The following is an 18,004-nucleotide window of genomic DNA, read 5'->3' as shown; positions in this document are numbered from 1 at the left end:
TGCCAAATCGTTAACTACATTCTTCTGAGATTGAAGAGAACTCTCTAAAAGATGATGGTCCCGTTGAAGCCTATAATACGCGTCATCAAAGGAAAGCTTATTATCCTTCAAACGGAGATTGTCATCAGACAAAGTGCGATTTTCATCAAGAAGGGCGCGATTCAAAATGTTGGATACCTCTAGAGTCCTAGCAAGACGTCTCACCAAGGAACTATGCTAATCTGACCGAGCACGCCAACCAGAGTTATCAACTTGGAAATCACTTACTTGATCATGCAAACACAAACGATCACTTTCCAATTGACTAATTAGGGACTTCAAGGCGACACACTCATCTTTGGCATCCTTGGCGGCATACTCGAAATCGTATCGTTCGAGCGTGCGCTTCCGGTTTAAATCTTGAGTACGAAAAGCCTAAAATCAAGAGGGCGGTGCAAAAGTAAAACACGCTCATAAGATGCGAAAGATTTGAAAATCTCACTTCTAAGCTCTTTATTCTTCGTGCAAAGCTTAACAACATCATTCGTGTCGGCAGTTAGACTTTCTTGAAGCTTGGACACCTGCTTCCTCAAATTATCAAAAACCTGCTCAGACTTGCAGTACTCCTTAGTTTGAACCAATCGACGACGGAATTCCTAGAAAACACAAATAATTAGAATTAAAGCAAGAATAAGTGAAGGGAAAAATAACACGAGTAAAGCGAAACCTTACCGCGGACTCAAGGGAGGTAAGCTTATCGCGCCTAGAAAGTTAAGACGAATCAGAGTCAACTTTAGGAGGCGGGATATCAAGAGCACGAGAAGCCAACTCGTACCATTGAGAAGCTTCAGCAACTTCATTATCAACAACGGGATTCGCCTCCTGGTCATTTTTTGCGACAGCATTGTCAGGAAGAGAGCACACGATAGCTAAAAAAGATCTTTCAACACCAGTAGAAGGGGTAGTGGAATAGGCTCCACCAATGATAGGGTCCTCCAGAATGACCTCTTTTGCATGAGGAGTGCACGTTGTTAAGGCCACACGCGAAGGTTGGACGAGAGCAGGAGTGAGAATGAAAATGGGTCGCGGAGAAAGACTAGTGGCCATCTCGCCCTTCGTCTGGACAGAAGGTGCGACAATGGCTGGTCCTAAGAGCGACAATGGACTTACACATGAGACAAGGGCCTTGCGGCGCAAAACCTTCTTCTTCTGAGGGGAATTCTCATAAGCCTTAACTGCTTGATCCTGCAAAGGCTTCCGCTTGAGAGAATCTTTCTTCTCCTCCGTGACCCCCTTCCGATCACTAACAGATTTTTCCGGAAGTTTCGATTGGGTATGACCGGGGCTGAGAAATTAGGTATAGGAATAAGTATGGGAATAACGGAAACAGACAGAACATCAAGAACAACAACAACAACAGAAATGAAACAAGCCCAAACATCTATCCAATGTTAAAAACTCAAGTAAAATACTACAGATTCAAGTAATACTTACCGGGGATATGATTCATTAGAAGAAGGAATGACGGATTGGCTTGACATGCAGTAAATCTCTCAGAAAACAAACTTCTGTAAAAATAAAAACAGGCTCTTCCAAAACAGAGGAGAAGAAGAAATAAGAAAGTAAAAATAGACGAATCTCTCCCTTCAAAAGTATTTATTGAAGCAAGCTAACCAGCTACAGCAGTAGCCGGTCAAAAGTAGAAGCATTGATGTGTCAACTGAAAAGAGACGAGTTACAACACGTGGAAAAAATCATACGAAAAACACGGAGAAATATCGGGTAAAGGAAAACGAAAAGACAAGGCTAGTGCGAAGTTCGACCAGAATTCTCGCACTATTCCAATTTCAGAAAAATAACGCGAGAAGAGGCAAAATTTAGGGGCGAAATTTCGCACAAGACAAATATACAACTTCACCCTGGGAAAAACAATCTTAAGCACGAAGGCAAAACAATAACCAGAAAACAGGACGAAGAGTAGTCACGCGGCAATAGGAAAAGAGTGCGAACGAATAGTTACACGAAAAAGATAACGTGATTACTAACTCCATTAAAAGAAGCGCGAAGGACCAAACAACCGTGCGACAGATAGAAACAGCTTCCAAAAGCCTGGCGTGTAAGACAAACTGAAACATAATCAGTGAACTATAATCTTGCACGTGAATTATGATTGTCTTCTATTGATAAATTTGCCTATATAAGGACTTAGAAATGATAGAGAGAGTGAGAGAGAGAGATCAATTGAGAGGGATGAGCTAAGAAAGTTTTCAGTAAAGGAAGAAACAAGTTCCATCTTAGAAATTAGCCTGCATCTTTGTATTTCTCCATTGTTGTGTATAAACTTATCTTGAATCCATTGTAAGAACAATACACATTCATTATAAAGAGTTTAGAAAGATCATATAACTGTCAAAGTGGTGAATAATATCATTAATGTTTAGGTTGACTAATATAACTTAAACTTTGTGTTATTATCATTACAAGGGTGTAGTTGTGGGATTTTCCACAACCAGAAAACCATAGAACCATCAAAAGTTGAAAAGATACGACTGATAAAGATGATAACAATTCCATCATTTCTTCTAAATTATGAATTTCGTCGATGCTAATTTATCATATGATTATTTTTGTTTCTTACGGGTTTATTGATATGCACTTACATGGCCGCAGATGGAAGGCTTGGTTGGCCAGGATTTGCACTCTATGATGCTATTCATGTAGGTGCAGCAGCTCCAGAAGTTCCGCAAGCACTTATACAGCAGTTAAAGCCAGGACGTAGATTGGTGATTCCAGTTGGTGTCGGTGTACAGAATTTACAGGTTGTGGACAAGAAAATGGATGGATCCGTCACCGTCAGAAATGAACTTGCTGTGCCTTACATTCCACTGACCAGTCTTAAAGCTCAGTTGAATGGATACTGAAAGTATTAAGTGTTTCTGTTCCACTTAAGTTAATGCAGGATCAGAAAGACAAGGTGCGTGACAATGGGCTTGTTCTCGAATCTCCATTCTTGGTTATGTTGTATATACATTTAGTTTTGTACAGGTATAAGAATGTAATTTACAACTTACTATATTTCCTTGTGATCTGACTAAATAATATGGTTTCTGTTGTTTTCATTTCATCTTTTTGCTGCTCTTACATTTATTTTCTCGCTGTAACTTCCTTTCTTTACAAACACCCATCTTGTTTGTTTGCAGCTGACTCGGCGTCTGGATCTGAGTCAATCTCTGATTCGGGCCGAGTCAGCAGTCAGATCGTTTGTTTTGCATTTTGAATCAGATCTGACTCGATATTTGACTCGGACATAACCCCTGATTCGGACCCATTTGAGTCAGGTAACAAAATACCCCTGACTCACGGGACCAAACCACTGACTCACGTTTTTTGAGTCAGATGAGTCAGATCTGACTCAAAACAAACATATTGAGTCAGATCCAGATGAGTCAGGTGATTTCACTCAGATCCAGATGACTCATATCCAGACGACTCAGATGAGTCAGGAGTAAACAAACATAGTGTTAGTTTGGCTATGTTATGACAAGATTATTCATTTATGCGTGCAGCAGGTAGCCTAAAAAGGTAGATATTGAGTAACATCATCAAAATGGGTTGTTTGGACAATGGTGCTTTTATACCGAGTAGTTCTTGCCTCGCACCTGTGGCACTTTTGCCATGAGAGTTTTTTTTTTGTTTTTTGCTAAGCTTTGCCATGAGAGTTGATTGTTATTGTTTCAGTACTACTCCTTTCACAGAAGCACCTCCCATGTTCTTTAGGTAGTAACTCCAAGGAAGTAAAGTTTCTAAAGGCACCCGCAACTGTCAATTAAAGGCACCTATTGGCACTTGTACCTTCTTTATTTTTAGAAGTTCCCCGATTGAGTTTACACAGATGCTAGGTGGCAATTTTATTTCAGAAGTTGGGAGGGGATATTTTTATTTTTAGAAGTTCGGGTGAGTGCGAATTCGTGCACACTCTTTAACGAGTGTATATTTCACATTTCAATCTCTACCCTTGATTTAATTTAGGGAGTTATGTAATGAGGGCCGTGATTCTAAACATGGAGGGTAATGGGGTCATCAGTTAAATAATCAACTAATCAGAAGAATATGTGAAATATACACTCGTTAGAGGAGTGTGAACAGATTTGTACTCAGTTCGGGAGGGGATACACGTATATATAAGTATCAAATTCGGACCAAACTGGAAGGAAAGATTTTTTGAGCTTAGGTCAGAAGCAAGAGAAAAGTGAGCTTAGGAAATTGGGTGAAAATCTCTTTGTTTCGTGCCCAAAAAAATGCGAGAATTTTCTGAAACTATCAAAAGAAAAGGAAGAAAAATGCGGGGCAGATGCCTCTCTATCATGTTTCGTGCAAAAAACATTCGAGAATTTCCCAAAACTATGGGAAGAAAAATGCAGGGCAGAGGCCTCTCTAGCATGTTTCGTCCAGAAAATCTTGGTATTTTTTCCAAAACTCTTACGAGAAGACTTAAAAAGGGGATAAGATATATAAAATTGGTTGGTGTTGGTATCTATTCTTTGAGTTCGAAATTTGTTGGCACTCTTAAAAATTCCTATATACATCAAAAAGAAGAGAAGAAAAATAAGGAGGAAACTACCAGATAAAGGTGAAAAGATCGTCAAGGGCGAGAATGAGAAACAAGAAGATGATGGAGTACAAATGGTGGCTATAGTTTTGAACGTTAGTATGCGTTGCCAATGTAATGGTTGTATTAATGAAGTTATTAAATCCATTCAAAGTTTTAAAGGTGTTGAGAAAACTCAAAGAGATAGTGCAACAAACGAGATAATTGTGATAGGAAAAAGAGTTGATCCAGTAAAACTAAGAGAATATATTGCGTTAAAAACTAAAAACAAAGTTGAACTTATTTCCCCTCTTCCTAAGAAACCAGAAAAGGAAAAACCCAAGGAGAAGAAAGTTGTCAAAAAGCAGGCGCCTCAAGTGATGAGTACTGTTATTCTAAAGATTGATTTACATTGTGCGGATTGTATTAACGAAATTGAGAAGTTTATGACGACGTATGGAGGAATTGATAGGGATTCATTCCGCGTTGATAAGGACAACAATTTAGTAAAAGTGAAACGAACAATGGATGTTACAGAACTCACAACTTCTTTGAAACAAACACTCAAAAGAGATGTTCATATTGTTCGGCGAAGGAAGGCAATGTCGGGGAACAGAAAGATGGTGATGAGATGAAAGAAAATGGTGGTGGTGGAAGTGACAAGATGGAGGAGATGCTAAAACATATGAACACCTTCATGCTAGTCCAAGACAAAGGTATATGGATATGGATATGAAATTGGGTATGGTCCTGAAAATGGTTATGGGGTTGATCATGTTCGTCGGTATGAGATGTTTAGTGATTTTTTTTATGGAAAGGTAGTAATTTATTAACTAGAAAATATAGTACAATTAGTTTATAATTTCATTTTTATCAAATACATTGGAAGTAATGCCAGATGTTTGAAAGAGTTTTAAACTCTTTGCTAGAACTGTGTAGATATATGTTGGAGATTTTTTATCCTTGCTTCTTTTGCAATGTGTTCCACTGCTGAGTTGTATTTTCTACTTATGTGCTTCACCTGAGCTTGGAATAATTTTTCCAAAATCATCTTGGCTTCCTGAAATGTTTAATGATGAATTTTATTTTGTGATCAAGTTACGGAAAAAATGTGGATGGTTGAGAATAAGAAATTATGTGGATATGATGAGAAAGTGTAATGTTAGAAAATTTAACTAGAAATTAGGGATACTTATTGTTAGAGCACTGCTCGGTCGAACTCGCAAGCGTTGCCATCTCAAGCTTTTTTGTCAAGTTTAGTTGTCAAAAGTATAAGTCTTGATTTCTACTCTACTTATAGATATGTCTCGGATTAGGATAGAATGTGTAGTTGAGCTTTTGAATTCACGACGTTCATCGATTAAAGACGAATATCTACTGAGGGGCGCTTGGAGGAACTTCATCAACAAAAGGTATATGGAGACTTGAACTCATCTATCACTCAGAAGTCTATTCTATTCTATCTCCTATTGAGACTAAGTCGTATAGCTATATAGACTTTAACATTATACACATTTGATATATCGAGCGGAGTTTAATTCGCTTATATCTTTTTCGAAATGTGTTGGAAAGATTTTTGCTTTAACTACGTTCATCATTATTCTTGACGAAATTCAAAAGATGATCATGTGAAAATCACCTTGTAACATCTTACATGATTTGTGTGAGATAGACATTTCATGTAGACTCGAAATGTTTCGTATTGATCATTCGATGACTTGAAAATTGCTTATAAGCTAATAGTTTGTATGAGACAACTATTTTCGTCTTCTAAGAATGTTTCAATGATTGAAATGGAAGTTTAGAACAATTAATTATTGTCTGGATATAACACATTATGCATACTCGTATGCAAACTGTTGTAAGAATGATTCAGGTCCGGGAACCAAGTATGCATACCCGTATGCAAACGGTTTTTACTGTGAAAATCCGGGAACTAAGTTTGCGTCCCCGTTTGCAAACTTTTTCACCTGAATGCGGTCTGGAACGACAGTATGCATACCCGTTTGCGAACTGTTGGAAACGATTAAGTCCGGAACTTAAGTTTGCGTACCCGTTTGCAAACTTATGTGGTTAAAGTTCTAATATCGGTTAAGTATGATTTCATACTCATGAACAAATGCATCTATATATTAAGGAATGTAATCTTTGCAAACCATGGCTAAAATGTTCATGAACTGATTCTTTTGAATCAATCCGATTTTGCTTCAATTGTGTCTTGTATACTTCTACGAGAATATAAACAATTGAAGAACTCTATGAGTAACACAATTAGATTCATTTGATTATCATTTGATCTAGAAGTGTTAAGATGAACATGGTTAAGACAAAAGTGTTCATATGGATAACTTTGTTAACTGTTATTGAGCCAACTCAATATACATGTTTAGGTACGGTTACCCATATCTAAATGAAGTCACTTTTCATTTGTGTGTAACAAGCTAAGTTCGATCAAATGGTGGGAACATATTAGCTTGAATCTTGAATCAGGTTTCATCTAACGGTGAATATTGATTGCTTTGTTCCAAAGTTATCAAACCTTGATTGGAAGACTATAAAGGGAGAACTCTAGCAACTGGGAAACCTAATTCCCACACCTCCTGTGTGATACTAGTTGCGACTAGAGTCGATTCTCCTTTAACCTAGGTTTTTCCTAAAATCATTATATGTTGACGACTTGAAGACTTCATTGGGATTCTGAAGCCAGACCCAACTATTTTCTCTGTAGTTGCGTGTTCTGATGTTACTTGTTATATAGTATCGAGTACTATTTTCTCTAAGATTTGCTCGAGATTTATCTCCGATAGGTAAAATATAAAAAGTAATCACAAAGCTCTTCGTATCATTCTTTGTGATTCCACAATAACTTGTTCTACTACTATATAGTTAAGTTATTCTGAGGTGATTGATATTTCTAGGTTGTTCTTCGGGAATATAAGACTGGATTATCAATTGGTTCATGTTCACCTCTATTTATCAAAAGATGGAACAATAACTTAGTAGGTATTTCTGTGGGAGACAGATTTATCAATCAGAATATATACTTTTCTGTGGGAGACAGATTTGTTTATCAAGTCTTCGACTTTGGGTCGTAGCAACTCTTAGTTGTGGGTGAGATCAGCTAAGGGAATCAAGTGCGTGGAGTCCTGCTGGGATTCAGAGGCATAAGGAACGCGATTGTACCTTAATCAGTGTGAGATTGGTTAGGGCTCAACTACATTCAAGTCCGAAGTTAACTTGTAGTAGGCTAGAGTCTATAACGACTGTCATAATCCGTCTATTTAAAATGAGCTTCCGCCATAACCGATTCTCCAGAAAATGAGTACATACATTTTATGTGGTAATTTCTAAGAAATATTTTAAATGGGTAAAAAGAAGAAGAATAAAAATAAAACCTAATCAAATCCATATTAGGAAAATATGTTTTTAATATTTCTTTGTTTAGTTGACTTGACTTTTGGTCAAACCGAGTACCTAGGCTCTTTCTCACGTCTGGGATTTGGACTTCTAACCCATTAACATTTTCTCCCTAAACGTGTATACATAGATGTTTTGGTTGTATACATAAACTAAAACCTAGAAAACTTACCTTTCCTTCTTGTTTTTTTTCGTTCGCTTGTGAACATGAAATCTAAACCACCAGTGTAGATTAAAGCTCTGTTTGCTATCAGTTTTCTCCGCTAAATACATAAAATTGGAAGATCAAGTAGTATAGTTGTTTCGGTTCGTATGACGTATAGCCTGGAGTTCATCATGATTTTCCTTGTCAATAATACAAACGTCAAACTGGATTTATGCGTTTGAGGTAGGGGTTTCTACGTAATACTAAAATATTAGGGTTCTGAACTAAATAAACCTAAGAACACAAGCTTTGATCCTTTGAGTTGGAGATAAGCCACCAAGTTAAAAGAAAAGAAGAAAATAAATAAACTTAAGTTGTTTTGATTGATTGATAATCGTTCGTAAACAAGATAGCACATATTTATATCTAACAAAGTTACAACAATTAAGGAAACTGCATGACTTGTTAACCAAACTAGATGAATTAAAGGAAACTGTTTGTTGTAGGAAATAAATAACTAAACTAGGAAATACTAATTAAGGAAATAGAGAAGATGTAGTGTTGGTGCTGCAACATCCCATCCCGCCTGAAACACGACTTGTCCTCAAGTCTGGAATTCTGGAAATCTCTCAAGAAACACATTTGCATCTTCCCAAGTGGCTTCATCATTAGAGCGATCCTTCCACTTAATGAGCCATCTAGTTCCAGCAATATCACCTTTTTTGAACATCTTACGATCCAATATCTTCTCAGGTTCCCATTTCTCATAGTCCACAGTAATGGGAAGAACAGTATTGACAACAGTTGAAGAGCCAAGTTTCAATTTTAACTGAGAAACATAGAATACTGGATGTATGCGACTTGTTTCTGGTAAATCTAATCTATATGCCACCGGATCAATTTTCTCAACAATATGAAATGGTCCATAGAATTTTGGGGATAGTTTAGAAAAAGTCTTATCTCGACCTGTTGTCTGACGATATGGTTGAATACGAAGGAAAACCCAATCATTGACAGCAAAATAACGTTCAGTTCTATGAATTTCGGCATACGTTTTCATCCTAGCTTGAGCATCATGTACATTAGAGTGAAGAATTCTCAGAATATAATCTCTAGCTCTTAATAACTCATCCACAACATGCACAAGAGTTGTTCCAGGGAGATAAGTTGAAATTGTTGGTGGAGCTCGACAATACAAATCTTGATAAGGAGTCATCTTAATAGATGAATGATAACTGGTTTTATACCACCATTCAGCCCATGTAAGCCATTTGAACCAATCTGTTTTCCTGATTCCAGTAAAGCAATGTAAATAAAATTCTAAAGTTCTGTTTGTTACCTCAGTTTGACCATCCGTTTGAGGATGATATGCTGAACTTCGACAAAGTTGAGTATCTTGCTGAGAAAAGAATGCTTCCCAAAATTGACTCATGAAGATAGGATCTCGATCACTAGTTATTGTTTTAGGCATTCCATGAAGACGAACAATTTCTCGAATAAAGACATCAGCAATGGTAGAAGCATAATAAGGGTGTGATAATGCTATGAAGTGAGCATACTTGGATAGATGATCCACAACCACCAGTATAGAGTTATTCCTGTTAGATAATGGAAAACCATCAATAAAGTCCATTGAAATATCAATCCATACATCAGTAGGGATAGATAATGGTTGAAGTAATCCAGGAGGAGCTGAAGCTTCATATTTATTGCGTTGGCAGACATCACAATGTTGTATAAATAACTTGACTGAAGTCTTCATACCCTTCCACTAGAAGTTTTGCCGGAGACGTTTATAGGTTCTCAAATAACCAGAATGTCCACCTAATGGAGTTGAATGGAACTCATAAAGTAGTTTGTTGCACCACTCAGAAGTAGATACCACAACAATACGACCTTTAAATCATAAAACTCCATCAACATAAGAGTAATTACGCTTATAGCTTGAGTCTTGGCACAAATTTTGAATAAGAGTACCTAAGACGGCATCTGCATGGCATTCTTGGACAATTCCATTGATTCCAGAAAAAATGGGAGTAGTAATGGCCAAAAGTTGAGGATTAGCCAATCTTGATAAAGCATATACAACTCTATTTGCAGTTCCACACTTATATACGATCTCATAATCATAACCCAACAATTTGGACAACCATTTTTGTTGTTCTAAAGAAGACAATATTTGCTCAAGAAAGTATTTAAGACTTCTGTGATCTGTGTAGATTTTAAAGTGTCTTCCAAGCAAATAAGGACTACATTTGTTTACTGCAGAGACAATAGCAAGCATTTCCTTATCATATACAGATAGATTCAAATTCTTACCAGATAGTGGTTTGCTGAAATATGCAATAGGTTTGTTAGACTGCATTAAAACTGCACCCAACCCATTACCAGAAGCATCACATTCTAAACAAAACTCCTTTGTAAAATCTGGTAGCGCCAAAACTGGAGTGCTTGTTAAGGCAAATTTGAGTTGATTAAATGCATATGTAGCTTGCTCAGGCCATTTGAAAGCATCTTGTTTTAATAACTTAGTTAATGGAACACATATTTTTCCATAATCTCTCACAAATTCGCGATAATAACATGCCAAACCCAAGAAGCCTCTAAGGTCTTTAATTGTAGAAGGAATTGGCCAGTTCTTAATGGTTGAAATCTTATCTTCTTCCACAGCAACACCTTCAGCCGAGACAGTATGGCCAAGATAACCAATGGATGTCTTTGCAAAGTCACACTTATATTTCTTCAAAAATAACTTGTCTGTTCGTAGTAACTCAAATACAATCTTCAGATGCTTAAGATGTTCAGCCAAAGATTTACTGTAAATCAATATGTCATCGAAAAACACCAAAACGAATTTTCGAAGATAAGGTCGAAACACATCATTCATCAAACTCTGAAATGTTGCAGGTGCATTAGATAATCCAAAAGGCATTACTAAGAATTCATAATGACCATCATGCATTATAAAAGCTGTCTTATGAATATCTGCATCAAACAATCTAATTTGATGAAAGCCAAATCGCATATCTACCTTTGAAAAAATTATAGCTCCATTCATTTCATCAATCAATTCATCCACTACTGGAATTAGAAATCTATCATTCACAGTAACTTTGTTAAGTGCTCGATAATCAACATATATACGCCAACTATTATCTTTCTTTTGAACCAATAACACAGGAGAAGAATAAGGGTTAGAGCTTTGACGAATGAACCCTGCTTGCTTAAGTTCAGACACAATTTTCTCAATTTCAGCTTTTTGAAAGTGTGGATATTTATACGGTCTAACATTAACTGGTGCAGTGTTAGGAAGTAAAGATATGCGATGATCATGATCTCTAGAAGGAGGTAAGGATGATGGAGGCTCAAAAATATCTGAATAACGGAAAAGTAATTCTGAAACTTCAGTGGGTATCATACCAGAAGGTGTTGTTGATAAATTAGGAGTGAGCTGAAGTAGAAAACCATTGTGTGCACAATCCAAAAATCGTTGCAGTGGAGAACTGTTCATGAGCATGATTAAAGCAGAAGAATTCCCAACCAATAAATAGTCAGTATTATGCAAATGGAATTTCATATGCTCTCCCAAGGTTTGCAGCCACTGAACACCAAGAACTGCATCACACCCACTAATATTCAAGAGAAAGAAATCAGTAGTTGACTGATAATCTTGTCACTGAAGTGGTATATCAACACAAGAGCCTTGAGTTTCCAAGAATCCACCATTACCCACCATAACATTCAAAGCAGTGCCACTAGGTTTAGTAGAAAAACCATGTTTTGTAGCAATATATGGGTGTAAGAAATTGTGAGTAGATCCTGAATCAATGAGAACTGTAAGAGGTTCTCCTTTGATATAACCTGTGAGTCTCATAGTTTTAGGAAAAGAAGAACCCATTAAAGAATGCAGAGAAATTTCTGATTCTTTATTAACGTCAGCTGTATTGATGGTAGTATCATCCATAACTTCTTCTTCATAATAATCATTGGAGTTATCATCATTGTTTGGAGCCATATCCATAATTAATAAACGAGGTTTAGCACATAAGTGACCAGGAACATATAGTTGATCACAATTAAAACATAGTCCTTTATCACGTTTCTCCCTTTGTTCTTCAAGAGATAATCGTTTAGCTCCTGGAGGAATTGCACTTTTCCTAAATTGCTGAGCATTAAGTGCTTGTCGGAAAGGATTAGGTCGAGCTGTTTTGTAAGAGGAAGAAGTTTGAATTAGCACATCCTCCTGTTTAAGAGCTTTCTTGAAGGCTACAAATAAGGTTTGAGGTTCCAGTACTTCGACCATAGATCTTATCTCAGGTTTCAATGATTTAATAAAAAGATCAACAATATAATCCTCAGGAAAATCCGTAACAAAATTTAAAATTTCTTCAAACTCTGAAATATGGTCACGAACTGATCCCTTCTGAGACATTGAAGATAATGCCATACGAGGATTTGCAAACTTTCTGTCAGCAAAACGATCACAGATACGGGAACAAAAGTGCAGCCAAAAAGGATCTGTTAACTTACCTTGAATCCATTTATACCAGGCATTGGCTTCACCAGTAAAGTGAGCAGTGGCTAAAGGTATTTTGAGAGCTTCTGCTATGTTATGCAGACGAAAGTATTGATCTGACTGAAAAATCCATCCTGCTGGATCTGTACCATCAAAAGTTGGAAATTTCAAATTGATAGAAGCTGCTCGAATACCAGAATTGTTGTCAAAAAGAGAACCATTATTTAGACCAGTAGTTCCAATGTTTCCATTAGTGTTGGTATTGAAACCAGGAGGAGTAGTATTGATAGGAAAACGGGCCAGAAGAAGTTGTGTCATACTTCTAGCGATAGTATCACCAAGGGAAGTTATATCCTGTTTATTTGCTTGCATCATAGTAGCCATTGCTCTCCTGTTATCATCCATTAGCGCAACCATATTTTTGGTGTTTGAAGTCTGTAATCTAGTAAACAAAGTATCTAATCCTTCCAAATCATCATGACTTTCTGCCATTGCATGCATGAAATCGTCGACTGATTTGGTGAGAGCTTCCTGACTTGTTTTAAGATTTTGAACCTCCTCAATAATCGTCATTAGAAGAAAAAAATTTGGGTGAAAATCGAACCTGCTCTGAGATACCAGATATTAGGGTTCTGAACTAAATAAATCTAAGAATACAAGCCTTGATCCTTTGAGTTGGAGATCAGCCACCAAGTTAAAAGAAAAGAAAATAAATAAACTTAAGTTGTTTTGATTGATTGATAATCGTTCGTAAACAAGCTAGCACATATTTATATCTAACCAAGTTACAACAATTAAGGCAACTGCATGACTTGTTAGCCAAACTAGATGAATTAAAGGCAACTGTCTATCATAGAAAATAAATAATTAAACTAGAAAATACTAATTAAGGAAATAGAGAAGATGTAGTGTTGGTGCTGCAACAAAAAACTAAACTATTTTGGCATGATTTTTATTTGCGTCATCATCTCTATAACATTTCGATGTGTAGAGGATTTTTGCGAAATACAACTAAAACCTTTTAAGCATTAATACATATTGTTTTGACTGCTAAATTTATATATTGTATCACTACAAGTATCTAATGTCATCGACGTGCTGTGATTAACTTAGGGTTTGTTTTAATTGGTTTTCATCTGTATTTTTGTGATGCGTCTGAGAAGTTGATTTGCGTTTACAATATTATAATAAAATAAGAAGAAACGAAATTTGTCGTCTCACTTTCATGGACTTGGCTTATGGTTTGTTTACGAAAATTGATTTTTATCTATTTGTATGGATCACAAACTGTTTTGGAGTTGGTTATTGTAAAGAAGAACAAAGACTTGACTTGGGTTTAATAAATTAATTAAGTGCATAGCATGGATTTCCTTTTGTTCTGCTAAGATTGTGGTTTAACGTCAGTTGCTCGCACATGATAAATCTAGAATGAAATGCATGGGGTTAAATTGGTGACAACACACGTGCTAATAATCATTGAAGTTGTTCCTTTCTTTACCTCTATTCTTTTGATTAAAACAGTAACAATGAACTTGATACATACACGTCTTAATAACCATTTAACTCAAACAAAACTCAAACAAATGAGTGCAGAGCTTCAAAATTATAATTATAATAATAAAAAGAAAAGCTATTAACGGTGAGTATTTGAAATACCTCTTACAATAAAAGATTTAAATGAAGAGAAAATAACGATAATCTTTGTTCCGAAAATTACAAGTATAGTGAAATTGGGTAATCTACTTGCTAAGAGGTCAGGCTAGGAAGTGCCGGTGGGAAGTGGATGTGTATGTTGAGATGTGTTTGATGAAATCAGGTATCCATAATAGCTATCGCGCTTATGAATACCGGTGTGGTCACAATAGCTATTGCGTTTGTGAGGTGCACCAGATTGGGGTTGTCTAAAGGTTGATTGTGATTTGTGCTGCGGTCCATGAATAAAGATTGGGGTTGTCGAGCCGAGTTCAGGGTCACAACTATTCAAATAGTGTGTGTCGCGGTGGGCAGTGATTGTAAATCTAAAAATTTAAGGATTTGTTGGGAAAGTCCTAAGACAATGAAGCCAAAAATATATAAAAGTTACACAATTTGGAACACGCATAAATAAATTGCTAAGTGATATTTGGTTGAATGAAAAATAATAAAATGTTCTAAAATAATTTAAGAAGCTAATTACTTAAACTGGAAGTGTGATTGGGTAAAAGTGTGAAATAAAAATCAGTAAATAATTGAAAGACTGTACTTGTTTTATTATGACTTAATTTGATGCATCGTTTGGTTTGTTTTTCCACTGCACTATATTATTTTTGGAAATCCTCTACTGGGCTGTGGTTTCTCACCCCTAGCTTTTCCCTCTCTCTCTACAGAGTATACAGAGACACTAGCAGAAGAAAAGAAATTATAATTTTATCATGGGGATTTGGGAATCGGTTTTTCAACATCGTCGATATGTATTGTTTAATTATTTTCAATTATGGATTGTAACTATTTAAGGTGCTTTGTAAATAATTTATTTATTTATTGGAATTTATTCGTAGTTCCAAACTGTTATTAATTTTAAAAGAAAAAATCTGGACCTACAATAGTGGTGCTCCGGGATTCTGGACTAGGTTCTAGTCCCAGAATTGCGGGGGTGTGACAAGTGGTGTTCAAAACCGGACTAGGTCCCGGGGTTTTTCTGCATTTGCGATTTCCTCCTTAACAAAACTTCTGGTGTCTGTGTTATTTGTTTCCCGCATTATATTTGTTTATATAATTGAAATATCACAGGTTGTGCCTAGTTCAATCAATTGGTAAATCCAACATTTGGTTGTTGATTGAAATTGATTGACACTTGAACATTGGTATTTGGTACTGTTCAAGTTGTTTCTCATAATAATCAGGCTCACGGATTCTATCTGTTTGATTTTCTGAGTACATTGAGAAACAGAGATATAACTCTTGGATATGTTTTCCTTGATTGAGTCTGACTGCCTAGTTGATTCTCTCGGAAAAATATTGGAGTTGGTCCATACAGATTGCCTAACGAAATACTGGGTGTGGTTGTTATACCCCTGCTTTTTCAATTGGTACCAGAACAGGAAAACACGTTTAAGACCTCATAATTCTGTGTTAGTAGCAATCTGACTCTATGGACAGATGTACTATCTCAAACAACGCATCACCAGCTCAGAAACGTTCTGACTTGGTTCAAAGCTCTGCTTCTTCTAAAAAATCTATCACTTCTTCTCCATTGTCTGAAACTGTGTATAACTGGGAACACGCCTAGATGGACAATTGGATGATATTTCAGATGAAAACGGCTCAGACGATGGATACGATGTTGATGAGGAAGTCTTGCAATACATCAAGCTTTTGACCATCTCATAAAGAAAAAGAAGTGAACATCTTCCTTGGCTCCAGGTTTACTGGTTTTTAGAGGAAACATGCTTATGTAAACAATATCAAAATATCGATCCTATTCATGGATCAACTTCCATTGTTGACCCCACATTATTGGATTAACTTCCATTGTTGACACTTAATAATAAGAAAAACATTGCATGGTTTTATCTGTATATACAAGTTAACTCCATTAGTTGTACGTACCTACAATCTTTAATACTAACATGTATTCACTTGATAACAAACCAATCATTCATTCAATGTTTATAGATGAATAGAAATCAGTAAACCAAACTAACACTAATATTAATTCATAACAACCCATTACTAACACATCATCCAAATTTTTCAGAACATAAACAGACTTGCAAACATTCTTTATAGTAACTAAGTGTAGACGGTGGTTTTTTGACAAGGAAAAACTTGTAAAAATCGCCTCTGAACCTAAACAGAGACGTATTGTTAGAGCACTGCTCGGTCGAACTCGCATGTGTTTCTATCTCAAGCACGTTTGTCAATATTAGTGATCAAAACTATATGTCTTGATTTCTAGTTTACTTATGACTAAGTCTCGGTCTAGGATAGTTAAGTGTAGTTGAGTTCCAGACTCCATGTCAATCATCTTACGAAGACGAAGAACTACTCGAGGAATAAGTGGAACTTCATCCGACAAAAAGGTATGTGGAGACTTGAACTTATCTGTCACTCAAAAGTCTATTCTATCTCCAACTCTTGAGACAAAGTCGTACAATTATGATAGTTTTCATACATACACATTTGCTATTTCGAGCCGAGTTTACTCGCGTATCTTTTTCTAGAAATATGTGTTGGTGAGATTTTGCTTTAACCATTTTCATCTTTACCCGTGACGGAAGTCATGATGACGTTTCAATCTTGAAAATATCTTTGATGACGATAGTCGTGAATAACGATTGTTATAACATTATAGAAGAATGTTTCAATGACTGAAATGTAGAGTTGAGATTACCATCTATGGATATAAGCATATATAGTGTGTTCACACATTAGTGTATAAATCCATATGCTGGAAACCAAGTGCGTGCATATGTGTGCATGCGGTATTGGTGAAGGAGACATGTTGAGTTACTTGAGTACGCGTACCTGCGGAAGTTTTCGAACCGAAAATTTCTGCTGAGTTTGTAAGTTTGCAAACTAGTAAACCAGTCGCCTTAGGTACGCATACCCACAGAATTTTTCGAACCGAAAATTTCTGTTGAGTTTGTAAACTCAAATCCGGTATCTAAGAAACGCATACCCATACGCGTACCCAAGCTGGTTATTTCTTAAATTGGTAGTTCATGAACTTAAAACAATAAATTATAAGGAATGTAATTTTTGAAAATCGTGGATATATTGTTCATGAATTAATTCAAGTGAATCAAACCGATTTTGTTTCAATTGTGTCTATGAATAAAGACCTAAGCAATTGAACAACTCTTGAACTAGTTCTTATGAGTCATTTGAACTAGTTATGAGAAAGATGAATACGGTTAATATGAAAGTGCTCATATGGATAACCATTGGTTAACTGTTTGTGAACCAACTAAGTGTACACGTTTAGGTACGGTTACTCAAACCTAAATAAATACATTTCATTTGTGTGACAAGCTAAGTTTCGATCTAACGGTTGAAAGATATTAGCTTGGTTGAATCAGGTTTTTCATCTAGCGGTGAATATTGATTGCTTTGTTACCAAGATAACTTGGATTCCAAACCCTGATTTGAAAACTATATAAAGGAGACATCTAGCAATTGGAAAAACTAATCCCCACACCTCATGTTTGATACTAGTTGGTTTTGCTAGAGTCGATTCTCCTTTAACCTTAGGTTTCTTCTCGAGACCCTGTAGGTTAACGACTGAAAGAATTTATTGTGATTGTAAAGCCGGACGAAACTAATTTCTTGTAGTTGAGCGATCTAATCTTGCCATTTTCTATTGTACGAGTTCAATTGA

At 36.2% G+C, this 18,004-nt stretch overlaps 2 protein-coding genes across 2 annotated transcripts; one reads left to right on the top strand and one right to left on the bottom strand.

The window, feature by feature from the left end:
- The first annotated feature begins 4,662 nt into the window (after window positions 1-4,662).
- LOC113295042 (heavy metal-associated isoprenylated plant protein 3-like) lies at window positions 4,663-5,202 on the top strand. Its single transcript, XM_026543402.1, has one exon. It carries the CDS (start codon window positions 4,663-4,665, stop codon window positions 5,200-5,202), a length of 540 nt encoding a protein of 179 aa, XP_026399187.1.
- A 3,531-nt stretch (window positions 5,203-8,733) lies between these two features.
- LOC113295041 lies at window positions 8,734-13,218 on the bottom strand. The gene is made up of 4 exons (XM_026543401.1): window positions 11,859-13,218; window positions 10,107-11,744; window positions 9,942-10,025; window positions 8,734-9,827 (listed from the first exon to the last, which is right to left on the bottom strand). The coding sequence occupies exons 1-4, from the start codon at window positions 13,216-13,218 to the stop codon at window positions 8,734-8,736; spliced, it is 4,176 nt and encodes a 1,391-aa protein (XP_026399186.1).
- Window positions 13,219-18,004: the final 4,786 nt, after the last annotated feature.

This window comes from Papaver somniferum, chromosome 7 (assembly GCF_003573695.1).
Source record: "Papaver somniferum cultivar HN1 chromosome 7, ASM357369v1, whole genome shotgun sequence".
NCBI lineage: Eukaryota > Viridiplantae > Streptophyta > Magnoliopsida > Ranunculales > Papaveraceae > Papaver > Papaver somniferum.
This window is presented reverse-complemented; position numbering and strand designations above follow the sequence as displayed.